Consider the following 17,417-nt stretch of genomic DNA (forward strand, 5'->3'; position numbering starts at 1 on the left):
GCACCTTTTACTGCAGACAGAGGGCTCCACTCTGCCCCCGCTGGCAGCCACGGGAGGACTCAGGCCGTGGTGGGCCGACGCCGTGTGCCCTCAGTTCCTCCACGATGTGGGGCGGCTTGTCTCATGGCAGTGAGGCCTTTGTCTGAGGGGGCGGTATGAGTACCTTAAGGGAAGAAGGACCATCTCCTCCCACTGCAGAACAGACGGGATTCAGCTCCTGCTGTGAGTCCTGGGGGTGGCAGGATGCGGTTTCTCTTTCCTTTTGTTTGGAGGTTCTCAGGGGAACGAGGACATAGGTCTGAAGGGTGAAGGGGCAAGGGCAGCTTCTTAAAGGGGGGAGTCCCAGGCCCCATCAGGGTTCAATTAAAGGACTCAGGACACCCCTGTCACCAGAGCAGACGGGACCCAGTGCTTCTCCACCCTTGCTGTCAACATGGGAGGACCAGGGACATAGTTGCTGGATGTGGCCACCCCTCCATTTTTTTCTGGTTGGGGGTCCAAGGGAAGCGAAGACCTTGGTCTGAGGGGTATAGCCTGAGTGCAGCAAAGGAATCCTGAGCCCTGCCAGGTGTCAAGAGGAGGACTCTGAGGGAGGATTTAGAGGACCTCTCATCCTAAAGACAGAGGTCTTGCAGAAACTTGCCCCTGCGTGAACCCTGGGAGGCCACACAGCAGGGTTGCCAAATATAGTGCTTCCCCATTCCCACTTTGGGAGTCTGAGGGAGGTGAGGCTTTTTCTGAGGGTTATAACCTCAGGTTAATAGAGGATACAGTCCAGACCCTGCCAGGCATCAAGGAGAGGACCATGAGGGAGGATGGAGAGGACCTTCCACCCTAGGTAGATGTGGTCTTGGTCTATCTTGAAAATGCCCCAAGAGAGAGGAGGTCCTAGCCCTGCCCTGCCCCTTCTGTCAACCCCAGGAGTCCACAGGCAAGGTTGGCTAGATGTGACATTTCCTTTTGTCTGGGGGAGAGTCTTAGAGAGGTGAAGACCTTGGTCTGAGGAGATGACACATCAGTTCAGAAGAGGGAGGAGACCCAGGCTCTGTCAGGAATCAAGTTAAGGACCCTTGGTGAAGCCTGAAACCACCTCCCCTCCCCTAAAAAGAAGGATGCCACAGAATCACAGCCCTGGAAGTGTGAGCAGGGTGGCTAGGTGGGAGGAACTCTCACTTCTGCTACAGACTGTACCAGGAATCAAGGGGATAGAGTGGCTCATAGAGCTGAGGTCTTCTTTGGAGGGGGAGACTTCAAGTCAGCAGAGAGTAGGACAGGCCTTTCCAGAAGTACAAATATCCTGAGGGAGGACTGGGTGTATTTTCCATGCTGGAATGGACCCCAGGTAGGAGTGGCTGGGTTTGGTGTCTTTTTACTTTTGTTTGGAGTATTCCAGGGAGGTGAAGGGCTTGGTCTGAGCTGGTGACTTCAGAGGGAGGAGTCCCAGGATCTGTGACAAGTCAAGGTAAGTTAAGGACCTTGAAGGAAGACTGAGGGTACCCCCAACCAGACAGAAGGAGCCTCACAGAAACTTCACCCTGTCCCCACTCTGGGAGGATCTGGCTAGGATGTCCAGATGTGGTACATCACTTCCTGCATGGGGTAGGTGGAAGAGTTTCTGGGAAGTGAGACCTTAGTCTGAGAGGTTGATTTCAGGTCACCAGATGGAGTAGGCCCAGGCCCTGTCATAAGTAAAGAATACCTTGAGGAAGACAGAGGGACATGCCCCCCCCCCCCCAATCTGAGACAGATGGAACCTAGCCCTTGCCTTCAGCCCTTGGGAGACCCTGGGAAGTGGTGACTGGCTGTGATGTCTCTACACTTTTGTCTTGAGGGACTTGGAGATGAGGTCCATTGTTTGAGTGTGAAGACAGGTCAGTTGAAGAAGCCACATCAGGTCAGAAGAGGGAGGAGTCCCAAGCTCTACCAGGAGTCAAGGTAAGGACCTTTGGTGAAGAACAAAGGTACTTCCCATGTCAGAAAGAAGAGACCCCATAAAGACTGGCTCACTTCTTTTCTCAGCCCTGGGACAACCAAGCAGGGTTGCCTGGATATAGTATGTCCTCACTTTCCAAGGTAAGGGAAGTGTCCCAGAGAGGTGAGGTCATGGCCTGAGGGGTGATAGTCAGTCAGCAGGGAGTAGCCTGGGCTGTTCCAGGAGTAAAGATGAGTGCCATGAAGGCAGAATTGAGGAGAACCCCACCACAGAACAGGTGGGGCCCTCCCCTTGCTTGTAGTACTGGAAGGATCTAGCAAAGGTGGCAAGATAAGGTTCTTCTTCTTTTTTGTGCAGGGGTTCTCAGGAAGGTGAGGGTCTTGCTCTGAGGAGGAGACACATCAGGTCAGCAGAGGGAGGAGTCCCAGTCTCTGCCAGAGTTTAAGCTAGGGACCCTGAGTGAGGACTGAAGGCATACCCAGCCCTACCCTGCCCCTGCTGTCAGCTCTGGGATGCCCTGGGGCATAGTGAACAGATATGGTATCCTGCCAGTCCCATCATGGTGGTCTCAGGGAGGTGAAGGCTTGCTCTGAAGGGGCCAGACCCAGGAAAGCAGAGGGAGGAAAACTTGAGCTGAGCTGGCTGGCTGCACCCTAAAGAGCTTTCTCATATCCTCCTATAGGTTTCTAGGAAACAAACCATCCAGGAAGACAGAAGCTCTCTGAGGCCCTACAGCACCACCCCCCACCCCCACAAAGAGCCTGTAAGTTGGCTTTTGTTAGAGCTGCCCAGTGTGTGTTTCTCTGCTGAGACCGCTGACCACCTTCCTCCCTCCCATAGGTCTGTGGTACCCCATCTCCCACTGTCTGGCTCATACTTCTTGGTACTGCCAACAGGAGTCATCATGCCTCACTCTCCAAAGCGTCTACGCCTTGCATTTGAGCCAGACTTTCAAACCCAAATTGAGATACAAGGTCTAAAAGTGGCAGATGTTCTCATAGCTGAGGACAAGGAGGAGACTTCCTCTGTTTCCTCTTGCTCTTTCAACTTCTCCTACCCCTCCACTTCCTCCTCCCCGCCTTCCTCTCCTGTGATTCCACTCTCCCCAGAGAAGGAGGAGGAAGAGGAGCCTGCTGCAACACTGAGTCCTCCCCAGAGTCCTCAGAGCTCCTTCTGCTCCTTCTCTGCATCATGGAACACATCAGAGGAAGTCTCCAATAGCCAAGAAGTAGAGGATACAGGTTCTCTGGAGACCTCAACAGACAATGAATCTTTGCCCAGAGACCCACTAGATAAGGGGGTGGCTGATTTGGTGCATTTCATGATCCTCAAGTATCGATTGAAGGAGCCCATCACAAAGGCAGAAATGCTGAAGGTTGTTGTCGAAAAATATAAGGAAAAATTCCCTGTGATCTTCAAGAAAGCTTCTAAGTGTTTGGAGGTGATCTCTGGCATTGATGTAAAGGAAGTGGACCCCACCACCCACTCCTATGTCCTTGTCAACTCACTGGACCTCACCCATGATGAGATGCTTAGTGACAACCAGAGCATGCCTAAAAATGGTCTCCTGATAATCATCCTGGGTGTGATCTTCATAGAGGGCAATTGTGCCCCTGAGGAAGACATCTGGGATTTCCTGAATATGATAGGAATATATGCTGGGAGGGAGCATTTCATTTATGGGGAACCCAGGAAGCTCATCACCACAGATTGGGTGCAGGAGAATTACCTGGAGTATCGGCAGGTGCTTAACAGCCATCCTCCACGCTATGAATTCCTGTGGGGTCCCAGGGCTCATGCTGAAACCAGTAAGATGAAAGTTCTGGAGTTTTTGGCTAAGATCAAAGGGACCGACCCCATTTCTTTCTCATGCTGGTATGAGGAGGCTTTAAGAGATGAGGAAGGGAGGGCCCAGGCCAGAACTGAGTCTGTAGATAATACTGCTACCACGTTCATTGCACAGCATTGGTCAGCAGCTTCTTCTGCCCCAACTGAAGAGTGAGCCCAAATATTCACTCTGTATTTGAAGAGGGAAGTCTTGGCTCTGAATGGAGGAGGGTTAGGGTCAAGCTAGGGAGAACACAGTATAGAACTTTGTGTTCCTGTTCTATATGGATGATTTGGAGGTTTATTTTTTTCCCCCTCTTGATATTCTTCAAATGCTGTTTTTTAAATATATAGGGTGTATTAGTTTTAGAATTGAAGTATATAAATGAATTTGTCACACATCTATTGTTTATCAGATTTAAGAATATGAATTTTGATATTTTATAAAACAAACTGGGGGACCTTCCCTCTTATTTTATGATCTGGAACAAGATAACATGATACTGGAATAGGAATTTCCTTTGAAATATGAAAAAAATGTAAAGGTGGTTAATTTTTGCATTCCCTTAACCACTTCAATTTATTGTTCTGTAAAATTAAAAGAAACCTACCTGGGTTTGCTTGGCTTACTGAAGAAAGTAGGCATAATCTTAATAAATCTTCTTGTAAAAAACCCTGCTTACAGACTCTTTTATTCGCCAAAGATTAATTAGATATTTTCTCCTTGGAAAGCACTGTGTTAATAGTGGAAATAGTAGGATAAACAAGACATCCTTAATCATAAAATGGTAAATGCTAGGAGCAGCAGTCATCAGGAAAATGGTGAGATGTCTTCTAATACCTAAAGAACAAGTAAGAACAAGGAGTGATGAAGTGGCTATCCAGATGTGGGCAGTCAAGTAGAAATGCCCAAAGCTGAGGCAATTTAGGGCTTTGGGAAACTGCAGTTCCTGCTTTGAGTGGTAGCAGGGGCCGGACTGTCAGGTGATGTGTTCTAGAAGTGACAGAAAAGTCTAGAATAGAAAATTTCTATTTCTAGGAATAGAAAATTGTGTAGTAGTTCCTTTTTTTTTTATCATGGATAAGTTAGAGAAATCTTCACCTGGAACAAGTTTGGAAAATATTCTGAACTCTTGTCTCAGTGCAGTTAACACAGTGCACTGAACTAGGTGTTTTACATACATCATCTGAAATGATTTCTTGAGAATAGGGGGATATTCCTTTGAGGTGGTATCCAGAAGTCACTAAGTTAGCCCTCTTCCCTAGCCAGAGAGAGCCAGAGCCCACTTCATTAAAAGAACATTAAAGGTTATCTTGAGTGTAATTTGGCTAAATCTAAGCATAACTAGGTTTTGGTGGGAGAGAAATGAGTGAAAATAGTGTTCTGGATGGATGAATAGCTAGGAGGGGAGGAAGGAGTTGGTCTTTGACTCAAATTTTAGAACCCTTTGAGTTATATCAGCTAAGAAAGACTAACTCAGAGCCAAATTATATATCCTCTAAGGGAAAATTTAATGCATTTTATTTGGTGAAGCAACATTTTTACCTAATTTGACATTTTGACTCCTATTTAGCTACATACTATCTGAGATGTCCTGGATGGACACAAAATCCCAGAGAAGAGGGCAGTAGGGCCTGGGGACAAAATACTATTAGAAATAACTGCTGTTCACTAAAGACCTGATAAATGCCAGGCACTGTACAAGATACTTTACATACATTCCAGCAGTCTTAAAAGACAGGGCTCATCAAATGCATTTTATAGATTATGAATCTGTGCTTGCTTTGGCAGCACATATACAGATGATGAATCTAAGGTTCATAGCAACGGGTAATTTCCCCAAGATTATACTGCTAGTAAGTGATGGGGCTGGGACTAGACCGTGGTCTGAATTTATCTAGGGCCCATGTTGGTTCTACTCATAATCTGAGGCAGGTTTTCTGTCTCTTAGCTAATTCTCAGTACTCCATAATGTTTCTCAGGCAGCAAAAAGAAGGGCTATGTGACAAGGTACTAAAAGCTGGCCCCTAAAGAAGGAAGAAGAAATGAGAATAAAACATAATTTGGGAATTGACTACACTTTATTCATCTAGTGTCCTCCTGCTCTGAACCCAATGATAACTTAATAGCTGATTCTGCCCAGCTTCTGGAATTTGGGTCCAGTTCTTAAATTTGGGTCCAATTTCTTAAATTACAGCACCTTCCCCCTTATCTTCCCCAGTGTACCCTCCTGTCCAATTCTGGAACCTGGCCTACTGACCAGCTCTTCACTGTCTTCTCTGAAGGCTGTGCTTTGCTCCCAGTGGACAAGCTATGGAGGCCAAGAAAAATTAATGTCATCCCACCTCAGGTTTAGCCTTAGCATAAGTACAGCCATCTCAGACCCCTGTGCCCAAGGGCTGAACTTTCCCCTACTTTACTTTAGTTCTAAGAACCCCCACCCTGCTTTAGACCTCAACGCTGCTTTAGTAACAGGAATCCCCACCCTGCTTTAGTAAAAGGAACCCATAAATACCCCTGCCTTAACTAAGCTCGGGGTCCAAGTCCCTACTCCGCTGTGTCGGGTATACTTGGCCCCAAGCTTAAGCTTGTTAAATAAACCCTCGTGTGATTGCATCGGTGTTGGCTCCTTGGTGGTCTCTCAGATACAAAAACTCAGGCATAACAAACTCAGAATCACTTGCCATCTCCCAACGAATATTCCTACTCCAGCAAAAGTCCCCTGCCTCTCCCAAATATCACTCTGTAGTCCTGATAACAACAGCCCCTTAAGCTTAAAAGTTTGATTTGGACAAGTGTTATTTAGATTGATCTGTATTAAGTTGAATGGTGACCCTTCAAAACATATGTCCAAGGCCTGATTTCCAGTATAGATTTCCTTCTCTATCTGAAAGTAGAGCATTCCTATGAAAAATGCTGTAAACCTAAATTGCATAACAGGGAGAAGCAATTACCATTAATTTATAAGGAAAATGTTTTTAGCATTCCCAGACACCAAAAATAACCTCTCTGAGGCTTTTCTGATACCTTAGGACACATCTTGGTAACAGATGTAAAAAATAAATCAAGATAAAGTACAGATGGTCAAAGATAACTTCAAAGGTATGGCGGCTTGATGCTGAGATGCCGAGTGTCGTTCTCAGGGGAAAGAGCTTGGTGGTGCCACCTTCTCTGCCTGGGGTGTGTGCTGCCTTTTTATAGGACTCACTGCAAAACAAATGCTGAACTCTCTATTTTTATTTTTCACCTTTATTTTTTAAAATCAAAAATCCTCTTGGAATTTCTTTCAGTTAGTGAAAACAGGTATCAACATAGATCTTTCATAAAAATGAAGTGGCATAATGTGAACTTTCTAAAAATGGGGCATACCTGTATGTGTGTATGTGGCCTTATAAGAGAGTAGAGTTTTTGAAAATGTAATTACTTTAGGAATCTCGAGTTGTGATTATCTTGGATTTAGGGTGGGCCCTAAAAACAATGAATGGTATAATAAGAAAAAAGAGAGGAGATTTTAAAGACACAGAGACACAGAAAAGGGGATGTGAAGAATGGAATCAGAGATTGGAGTGATGCACCTGAAAGAGAAGGAATGTTAAGGATTGATGGAAATTGCCAGAGGCTAGGAGAGAGCCAGGAGATAGAGTTCTCCTTCAAACTCGGCAGAAGGAACCAACTTGCTGGCACCTTCATTTTTGACTGTTGGCCTCCAGAACTATGAAATAATAAATTTCTATTGTTTTAATCAAGTCAATTAGTGGTAATTTGTTAGGGCAGCCCTAGGAAGCTAATACATGGTCATCCCCCATGGGTGTATTTAAAAAACCTCTCAGTGTTTTCCAAACAGGCTTGTGAGTAGGGTCTGATGCGACATGTAATCTACTGGTTATTGGGATATAATTCCGAAGTCAGATTATTTTTGAAACCACCCTGATATTTGCAGTAGGATTTCAATGGGATGCATTTTTTAAAATTGTCCACCGAACACATACCCAGATGAATGAGTTTACCATGTGGTTAAAACCCAAAGCCTCAAAACAAAACAACAAAACAAAACAAAACAAAACAAAACAGGAGGAACTGAGATGGTGGAGGAGTAGGGGGACCCTAAGTTTGGCCCCTCATTACAGCTAGTTATCAGATCATTCTGAACACCCAAGAAATCAATCAGAGGTCTGGGAGAACAAACACTAGAAGTCTACAAGTAGAAAGCGACCACATTTTGGAAGGTAGGAGGTGAGGAGACTTGAATCTGGTGTGATATAGCTGTGGATATGGTGGTGGGGAGGGAATCTACTTAAGGAGGCTACTGGGAAGTATTATAAGCAGTGGAGCACAAAATTGGAACTTTTAGAAGTCTGTTACAGTGGGGGACGTGCCCAGCTTAAAGGTGCTCAGATGGCAAAGTGAGATGGAATCCCTGGGTCACAAAAAGAACAGGTGGTGCTTAAGTGCTACACTATTCTCAGACATAGGAGTGTGGTAGCTGGCTGAGAACAGGGAGTCTATGTGTTGGCTTTCTGTAGTGTATTGCCATAAACTGTGAACCACTGCATGATTGTACGACCACTTTCCTGGGACTGGTCAGCAAAAGGCAGAAGCACGGTGAGACCCTCCTTGGGAGGAACAAGGCAGGTCTGAACTGCAAGAATCCCTAAAATTTGGAGTTTTGAAACTCAGTTGTGTGCCTGAGATAAAAGGTTCACCCAGGCAGGGTGAACACAGGGTCCTGATCAGGAAACCGGGAAAATAAGAATGATTGATTGCTCTTCTGTGAGGGCTCACTGAAGAGTTGGGGGATGTGAATTTTCAGCTCCAGGGGTAGAGAGCTGTCATATTCGTCCGGCCCATCAGCACTGAAAACCTCCAGAGAGCAAAATAGCACCGCCTAGTGGATTTCAGAGCCACTGATACCAAACCCTGCCTCCCTGTGCCCTGAAGGCAAATTTCCCAATAACACCAGTCCACCTGAGAATCAGAGCAGCAGACTTCACCCTGGAAGACCAGCACAAATAACTAGTTCACACCAAGTTTACTGATCATACAGTGATGCAAAGATTCAGCTCTAGGGGTAGTATCTAGCCTCCTTTGCACTTTTATTCTAGCCTCCTCTGCACTTTTATTCTTTATTTTATTATTATTTTTCACTTATATTCTTATTCTTTTTAAAATTTTATTACTAGATTTTAAAACAAAGACTGTAACAAGAGATGAAGAGACACTATATCATAATAAAAGGGTCTATCCAACAAGAAGACCTAGCAATTGTAAATATTTATGCCCCTAACTTGGGAGCAGCCAAATATATAAGTCTATTAATAACAAACTTAAGAAACTTATAATAATATAGTGATAGTAGGGGACTTTAACAACCTACTCACAGCAATGGACAGATCCTTTCTAAGCAGATCAACTAGGAAACAAGGGCATTGGAGGACACACTGGACCAGATGGACTTAACAGATATATTCAGAGCATTTCATCCTAAAGCAGTAGAATACACTTTTTTTTTCCAAGTGCACATGGAACTTTCTCCAGAATAGGTCATATATGGGGGTCACAAATCAGGACTCAACCAATACAAAAGTATTGAGATCATACCATACATATTTTCAGACCGCAATGCTACAAAACTTGAAGTCAACCACAATAAAAAATTTGGAAGGACCACAAGTATATGGAGGTTAACAAACATCCTACTAAAGAATGAATGGTCAACAGGGAAATTAGAGAAGAAATTAAAAAACTATATGGAAACAAATGAAAATCAGAAAAAGACAGTCCAAAACCTTTGTGATGCCGCAAAGGCAATCCTAAGAGGGAAGTATATAGCAATATAGGCCTTTCTCAAGAAACAAGAAAAGTCTCAAATACACACCTTAACCTTACACCTAAAGAAGCTGGAAAAAGAACAGCAAATAAAGCCTAAATCTAGCAGGAGAAGAGAAATAATAAATATTAGAGCAGAAATCAATGATATAGAAATTCTTTAAAAATGGCGACCGTGGCCATTGCTGCTATAAACATTGGGGTGCCAAACTATGGAAAGAACCAAGATGCCCTTCAACGGACGAATGGATAAGGAAGATGTGGTCCATATACACTATGGAGTATTATGCCTCCATCAGAAAGGACGAATACCCAACTTTTGCAGCAACATGGACGGGACTGGAAGAGATGATGCTGAGTGAAATAAGTCAAGCAGAGAGAGTCAATTATCATATGGTTTCACTTACTTGTGGAGCATAACAAATAGCATGGAGGACATGGGGAGTTAGAGAGGAGAAGGGAGTTGGGAGAAATTGGAAGGGGAGGTGAACCATGAGAGACTATGGGCTCTGAAAAACAATCTGAGGGGTTTGAAGTGGTGGGGGGATGGGAGGTTGGGGTACCAGGTGGTGGGTATTATAGAGGGCATGGATTGCATGGAGCACTGGGTGTGGTGAAAAAATAATGAATACTGTTATGGTGAAAATAAATAAATTTAATTTAAAAAAATTAAAAAAAAATTAAAAAGAAAAAAAAATGTAGAACACATCGGTGAAGCCAAAACCTGGTTCTTTGAAAGAATTAACAAGATTGATAAACCCCCTAGACAGACTTACTGAAAAGAAAAACAGACACAAATAAAATCATGAATGAAAAAGGAGAGGTCATAACCAAATACCACAAAATACAAATCATTATAGGAGAATATTATGAACAATTCTATGCCAACACATTAGTCAAACTGGAAGAAATGGATAAATTCCTAGAAACATATAAGCTGTCAATCCTGAAACAGGCTGGGACGCCTGGGTGGCTCCGTCAGTTAAGCATCTGCCTTTGGCTCAGGTCACAATCCTGGGTCCCCAGGATTGAACCCCACATTGGACTCCCTGCTCAGTAGGTAGCATAATACTGGAAGTCCCAACCTAAGCAGTCAGGAAATAAAAAGAAATAAAAGGCATCCAAATTGGCGAAGAAGTCAAATTTTCTTTCTTTACAAAAGATACGATACAGTATGTAGAAAACCCAAAAGACTGCACCAAAAAATTGCTAGAAGTGATATATGAATTCAGCAAAGTCACAGGATATAAAATACACAGAAGTCGGGCGCCTGGGTGGCTCAGTGGGTTAAGCCACTGCCTTCGGCTCAGGTCATGATCTCAGGGTCCTAGTATCGAGTCCCGCATCGGGCTCTCTGCTCAGCAGGGAGTCTGCTTCCTTCTCTCTCTCTCTGCCTGTCTCTCTGCCTACTTGTGATCTCTGTCTGTCAAATAAATAAATAAAATCTTTAAAAAAATACACAGAAGTCTGTTGCATTTCTATATACCAACAATGAAGCAGCAGAAAGAGAAATTAAGGGATTGATCCCATTTACAATGGCACCAAAAACTGTAAGATACCTAGGAATAAACCTAAACAAAGAGGTCAAAGATCTGTTCTCTGAAAACTATAGAACACTTATGAAAGAAATTGAGGAAGACACAAAGAAATGGAAAAACATTCCATGCTCATGGATTGGAAGAACAAATATTGTTAAAATGTCTATGCTACCCAAAGCAGTCTACACATTCAACACAATCCCAATCAAAAGATCATGAGCATTTTTCACAAGCTGGAACAAAGAGTTCTAAAATTTGTATTGGACCGGGAAAAAAACCTGAAGAGCCAAAGTAATGTTGAAAAAGAAAACCAAAACTGGAGGCATCACAATTCCAGACTTCAAGCTGTATTATAAAGCTGTACTCCTCAAGACAGTATGGTGCTGGCACAAAAACAGACACATAGATCCATGGAACAGAACAGAGAACCCAGAAATGGACTCTCAACTTTATGGTCAACTAATCTTCAACAAAGCAGGAAAGAATATCTGATGGAAAAAAGACAGTCTCTTCAACATATGGTGTGGGAAAATTGGACAGCCACACACAGAAGAATGAAATCGTCCCACTTTCTTACACCGTACACAAAAATAAATTCAAAATAAATGAAAGACTTAAATGTGAGACAGAAATCCATCAAAATCCTAGAGGAGAACACAGGCAGCAACTTCTTCAGCCTCAACCTCAGCAACATCTTGCTAGACATGGCCCCTGAGTCAAGGGAAACAAAAGAAAAAATGAACTATTGGCACTTCATCAGGATAAAAAGCTTTTGCACAGAAAAGGAAACAATCAACAAAACTAAAAGGCAACCTATGGAATGGGAGAAGATATCTGCAAAAGACATATCAAATAAAGGGCTAGTATCCAAGATCTATAAAGAACTTAACAAACTCAACACCTCCCCCCAAAAATCTAGTCAACAAATGGGCAGAAGACATGAGCAGACATTTTGGCAAAGAAGACATACAAATGGCTCACAGACACATGAAAAAATGTTCAACATTACACACTATCGGGGAATACAAATCAAAACTACAATGAGTTACCACCTTACACCAGTCAGAATGGCTAAAATTAACAACTCAAGAGAAAACAGATGTTGGCGAGGATGTGGAGAAAGGGTAACATTCTTACACTGTTAGTGGGAATGCAAACTGGTACAGTCACTCTGGAAAACAGTATGGAGGTTCCTCCAAAAGTTAAAGATAGAACTACCCTATTGCCCAGCAGTTGCACTACTAAGTATTTATTCAAGGGACACAAAAGTCTCAAATTGTTAACGTTAAAGAGGAAAAACAAAATAAGATGAAAATAGGGAGGCAAACCATAAGAGACTCTTAAGTATAGGGAACAAATTGAGATTTGCTGAAAGGTGAGGGGTATGGGGGATGGGATAGCTGGGTGATGGGCATTAAGAAAGGCACTTGATGTAATGAGCACTCGGTAATGTAATGAGCACCCAACTGATGAGACACTAAATTCTCCCCCTGAAGCTACTAATACATTATGTTAACTAAAAATATGTTAAATTATGTTAATGTTAAATAAAATAAACAAAATGATGCCCTTCAAAGGACAAATGGATAAGGAAGATGTGGTCCATATACACTATGGAGTATTATGCCTCCATCGGAAAGGACAAATACCCAACTTTTGTAGCAACATGGACGGGACTGGAAGAGATTATGCTGAGTGAAATAAGTCAAGCAGAGAGAGTCAATTATCATATGGTTTCACTTATTTGTGGAGCATAACAAATAGCATGGAGGACATAGGGAGATGGAGAGGAGAAGGGAGTTGGGGGAAATTGGAAGGCGAGGTGAACCATGAGAGACTATGGACTCTGAAGAACAATCTGAGGGTTTTGAAGGGGTGGGGGGTGGGAGGTCGGGGTACCAGCTGGTGGGTATTAGAGAGGGCATGGGTTGCATGGAGCACTGGGTGTGGTACAAAAACAATGAATACTGTTATGCTGAAAATAAATTAAAAAAAAAAAAAACAAAGTGAAACAAAACAAATACAAACCAAAAAGCCCAATAAATGGTAGATGAGAAAAGGCCATGAAAAGCTCTGTGTAAGCAAACATCTACAGAGGCTGAATTCTTAAAATCTTTGGAGTCCTTCTAGGAGGATGAAGAATGGTTCCTTAGCTTGATTAAAAAAGAAAAAAATACTCATTGTTATGGAGTAAATGTTTGTGTTCATCCCAAATTCACCTAGTGAAACCCTAACCCTCAATGGGGGAGTATTAGGAGGCCTTAGGGAGGTACTTAGGTTTTGAAGAGCCATGAGAGTGGAGCCTCTATGATGAGATTAGGGTTTTTATAAGAAGAGAGACCTGAGACCTCTTGGCCATGCAATGATAAAAGGAGAAAATGGCTGGCTGGCTGAAAACCAAGAAGGTCCTTGCCAGACATAGAATCTGCCAACATCCTGATCTTGGACTTTGTAGATCCTAGAACGATAAGAAATTCCTGTTGTTTAAACCATCTTATTAGAAAAAAAAAAATCTTATTATAGCAGCCCAGGCTAATTAAAACAACCATCCTTCCATGGCCCTTATGTACCTGCCCCACAGGAAAATCCTGGTTTGCAGTGTGCCAAAAGGTGTTCATGAATGTACAGTTATGTGGAAGGTAGCAGAGGCTCATAAATGAAGACTTTGACCATGCATCACAAAGGAGGAGAAAATTCTGTCTGCTGAGATTCTAGATGTTATTGCAAAAGGCAGTGCGGAAAAGTGCTAATAGTGAAGAAGGGTGAGTTCTCCCTGCTAAGATTCAGAGCATGCCTTGACAACTAGATGTGATCCTGTATTTGAGAGCACCTGTTGCATAGTAGGCTCTTGAAAAAGCTGATGAATTTCAAGGTAGATTTGGTTTTTTTGAAAACTCCTCCAAGAATGAAGAGGGCTGCTGTCATCACAAATTATAATTCCTTTTTCTTAAGCACCTACTGGATGACAGCTTCTGGGAGAGACTGCAAGTGCTCATCCACACCTTGTCTCTCTCTCTCTCCTTCCTTGGTGGCCCACTTGTAGGTAGGAGCCAGTATGCCATTTCCATGCTTCTTTCATTCAACACCAGCAAACATAGGGATCCAGTGTCGAGACGTAGAACTACAAGATTGGATCCCTGAGTTACCTGAGACCAGAAAGTCCCTGCCAACTCATGTAGGAACTTATGTGAATGAAAACAACAAAAATTTTGTCATGTTAAGCCACTCATATTTCAGGTTTTGTCTATTGTATTGGCTAGCAGTTATTTTAACTGATTAACACACACCTCCTATTTCTGGTTTTAGGCGTTTAAAAATATTTTACTTACAAAAGTTCGTACAGTCTTTTAAAAAAAAAAATCTAAAACTACAAACCAATCACAATTCTCCCTTTTACAAAGTTCCTCCAAAATCCAGCCCTCTTCTCAGAGTTAACCACAATGAACAATTTCGTGTGTATTATTTTAAAGCTTATTCTCTCTCTCTCTCTCTATATATATATATCCATATATTTCCTTTTAACATACTTATTAATAATGTATAATGGTGTATATAATCTTCCAGTTTCCTTTCCTTTTAATATACTTGGTAATATACTTGGTAACATGCAAAGGATAGTAATATTTCAAGTTTTTAATATTACCAAAATTGTGTTTCAATGTTCTTTCACAAATTGCTGTATGTGAATATTGTATACTCTCACAAACATCTTGCCAATCTTTTAAATTTTGGTCAAAATTATGAGCAAAAAATATTGAGTCAATGTTATTTTAATTTGTGTCTCTCATTTTCTCATTCAGTTAAGCAGAAAATTAATCTCTCACACATATGAAGGTGGATTTATGCAGTGATGTCCTGAGTAAGGAGGTGAACCCTGAAATGTCATCAGGACATTCTTCCTTTATTTGAGAAGCAAGGATTCAGCCAGAATGACCAGGAGCCAGGGAAGGGGACCAGACAAGACACCCTTAGTCAGTGAGGGACATTAAAAGCATCCTGGGCAGAGCAATTTCCAGAGTCCACAAGAGAGACCACATGCAAAACCAAGTTCAGAGAGCCCCTGGCAAGCTGGCAGTCAGGGCTCTGAGTGCAGAGTACAGTGTAGGAAGAGTCCAGAAGGAAAGATGGTGGGGAATCTGGGGGAGTGGTATTAGACAACTTACATGAATTAAGCTTGGGAAACCTCGGAATCATCACTACCGGCTGGAAGTCTCAGTGTGGTCTGAGTAAAGACGTCAATGGAGAAGTGGCCCTGCAGCTTGCCAGACACCAGCCCCTAAGTTAGGGCCACCCTAAGTTCTGTCAGGAAGAGCAACACTATTGGGTACTCTTGAGTACAAGGGTCCAGTGCACCCTTGCCTGTGTCCCAGCACTGAGAGCTGCCCTGGTGCCTGCTGGGGGCTGGGGTGTGTCTCCTCTGTGCACAGTGGACCCCTCTGCAGAGGCTGGGGCTATGTGAGTGAGTGGAGGTGATGACTGATGTCTGAGAGTGGGGACAAACCAGAAACACTAGTGAGCAGGGGAAGGGACTGTGCACCTGCAAGGACAGGGTGGTTGGAGGGGTAATGCCCTGGGACTAATCACCTTGTTGACTTGGCAGGTAAAGGGCTGAGTGTGGATGTGCCTTGAAATAGGTCTGGGTATTGTCCCTGGCTCAGGATGCCTTCCCCAGATTCTGAGCTGTTGACACACTAGAGGGCAGGTGTCTTATGGCTATGACTGTTGGTCTACGTTTCCACCAGACAGAAGATTGGTCCAAGGTGCCGACATTTGCAGGGTGGATGGAAACCCGTGGAGATGGCACTCTTCCTTGTTAAACTGAGTGGGGGTGAGAGGATTTGTGGGGTCCAATGGAGGAAGCATAGTGTGCTACCTATTGAGAGTATCTCCACCTTTGAGATGATGTTTGTATGTAGGGAGGAGATGTCCCAAATGACACTCTCAGTGAAAGTTTCCCATGGGAATTCCAAAGTTATGTGAGCAGCTGTGGCACTTTGGGCTTCTTCCAGGCAGGGGACAGGCTCCACATTCCGAATAATCGAATGTGACCCTCTTGCGTTTTGATTGATTCATTCATTATTTCATCCACTGATTCAACAAATATTTATTGAAAACATAACGAGTTAAAAACACCAATTAAACAGAGCAAGCAAAAATGACAAGGCACTTAATTCAGGCTGTGGGTGGGAGAAGGTGAGGAGACAGATTGTAGGGTAATCCTGTGAAAGGGTGGTTGAGAGTGTATAATGAGTCTGACTTCTGACATTGTTGACTAGATAGAAGCTTGAGAGTGTATAATGAGTCTGACTTCTGACATTGTTGACTAGATAGAAGCTGTTCTTCCTACCTGAGATTGAGGACAGCGGAAAGTCTGTGGTGTCTGCAGTTAGGGGTAGAAATGAAGAAGGGTGTGGCAGATCAGGTAAGTGTGGGTCATGTCGATGGTGTCGTTGAGAGGGCTGTCCAGGTGAAGCTGCCCAGTGGGTCATAGGAATCATGGATTGGACTATCAAAGGAGGCACTTCGGTTGGAGACTAGATTAGGCCACATCAATGGGGTCACATAGTTAGCAACTAAAATCAAAGTTTAATAAATCCAGGGAAGACTTGAAAGGGAAGAAGAACTCATCAGTTTCAGGAAACAGGAAAACATTTTCTGGTGGATTTCTGGGTGACTACGTTTAAAAGTATGTATAACTATATATACTTATATATATACATATATACATATGCTTTTATGTATAACTCTATATAATTACATATATACTTTTGTATATGACATATACATACACACATATTTATATAATATATACAGATATGTATGCATATATATACATGCCTGTGTATTTGTGGTTAATATTATATATGCAGTGATATGGGTTTGCAGTCACATATCTGCTATTTCAGGTCTTTTTTAAGGCTCTGCTCTTGGCATTGTTGGAGCAAGTTTAAGCTTACACACACCAATACCCAGACATCCCTCTAATCAAGTGTGTCTGTTTTAGGAAGCTGGCAGCTTTGCAGTAACTAAAGTATTTCATGGCATACAGAGCAAGGGACTGGAAGTTAATCTTGGGTCAGGGGCTCTGGAGGCCATTTCTCCATGAGCCATTCTATAACTGGTGGACAGTGGTCGTCAAAATTTTAGACATGAGAATTCTCATTCCGACTGAAGCCCTCTGTAGAAGTCCAATACAAATACAAGTGTTTTAAACATCTGTTTTCCCTGTTGGTGAGTGAGGGACTCCTGCCTTAGGGCTATGAGGAAGGTTGAGCATATGACATCTGACAGA

General features: G+C 43.0%; 1 protein-coding gene and 1 long non-coding RNA gene across 2 annotated transcripts; both read left to right on the forward strand.

The window, feature by feature from the left end:
* Positions 1 to 1,383: 1,383 nt before the first annotated feature.
* On the forward strand, positions 1,384 to 2,698 carry LOC131821137 (uncharacterized). Its single transcript, XR_009349842.1, has 3 exons — positions 1,384 to 1,462; positions 1,832 to 1,935; positions 2,616 to 2,698. It is a non-coding gene; the product is annotated as an uncharacterized LOC131821137 (long non-coding RNA).
* Positions 2,699 to 2,781: 83 nt separating this feature from the next.
* LOC131821470 (melanoma-associated antigen 10-like) lies at positions 2,782 to 4,366 on the forward strand. The gene has a single exon (XM_059157601.1). It carries the CDS (start codon positions 2,838 to 2,840, stop codon positions 3,933 to 3,935), a length of 1,098 nt encoding a protein of 365 aa, XP_059013584.1. The 5' UTR covers positions 2,782 to 2,837; the 3' UTR covers positions 3,936 to 4,366.
* The last annotated feature ends 13,051 nt before the right edge of the window (positions 4,367 to 17,417 follow it).

This window comes from Mustela lutreola, chromosome X, assembly GCF_030435805.1.
Source record: "Mustela lutreola isolate mMusLut2 chromosome X, mMusLut2.pri, whole genome shotgun sequence".
NCBI lineage: Eukaryota > Metazoa > Chordata > Mammalia > Carnivora > Mustelidae > Mustela > Mustela lutreola.

What these genes read in the sequence shown, in the direction of transcription:
- LOC131821470 (XM_059157601.1), top strand. Translation starts at nt 2,838, where the DNA reads ATGCCTCACTCTCCAAAGCGTCTACGCCTTGCATTTGAGCCAGACTTT.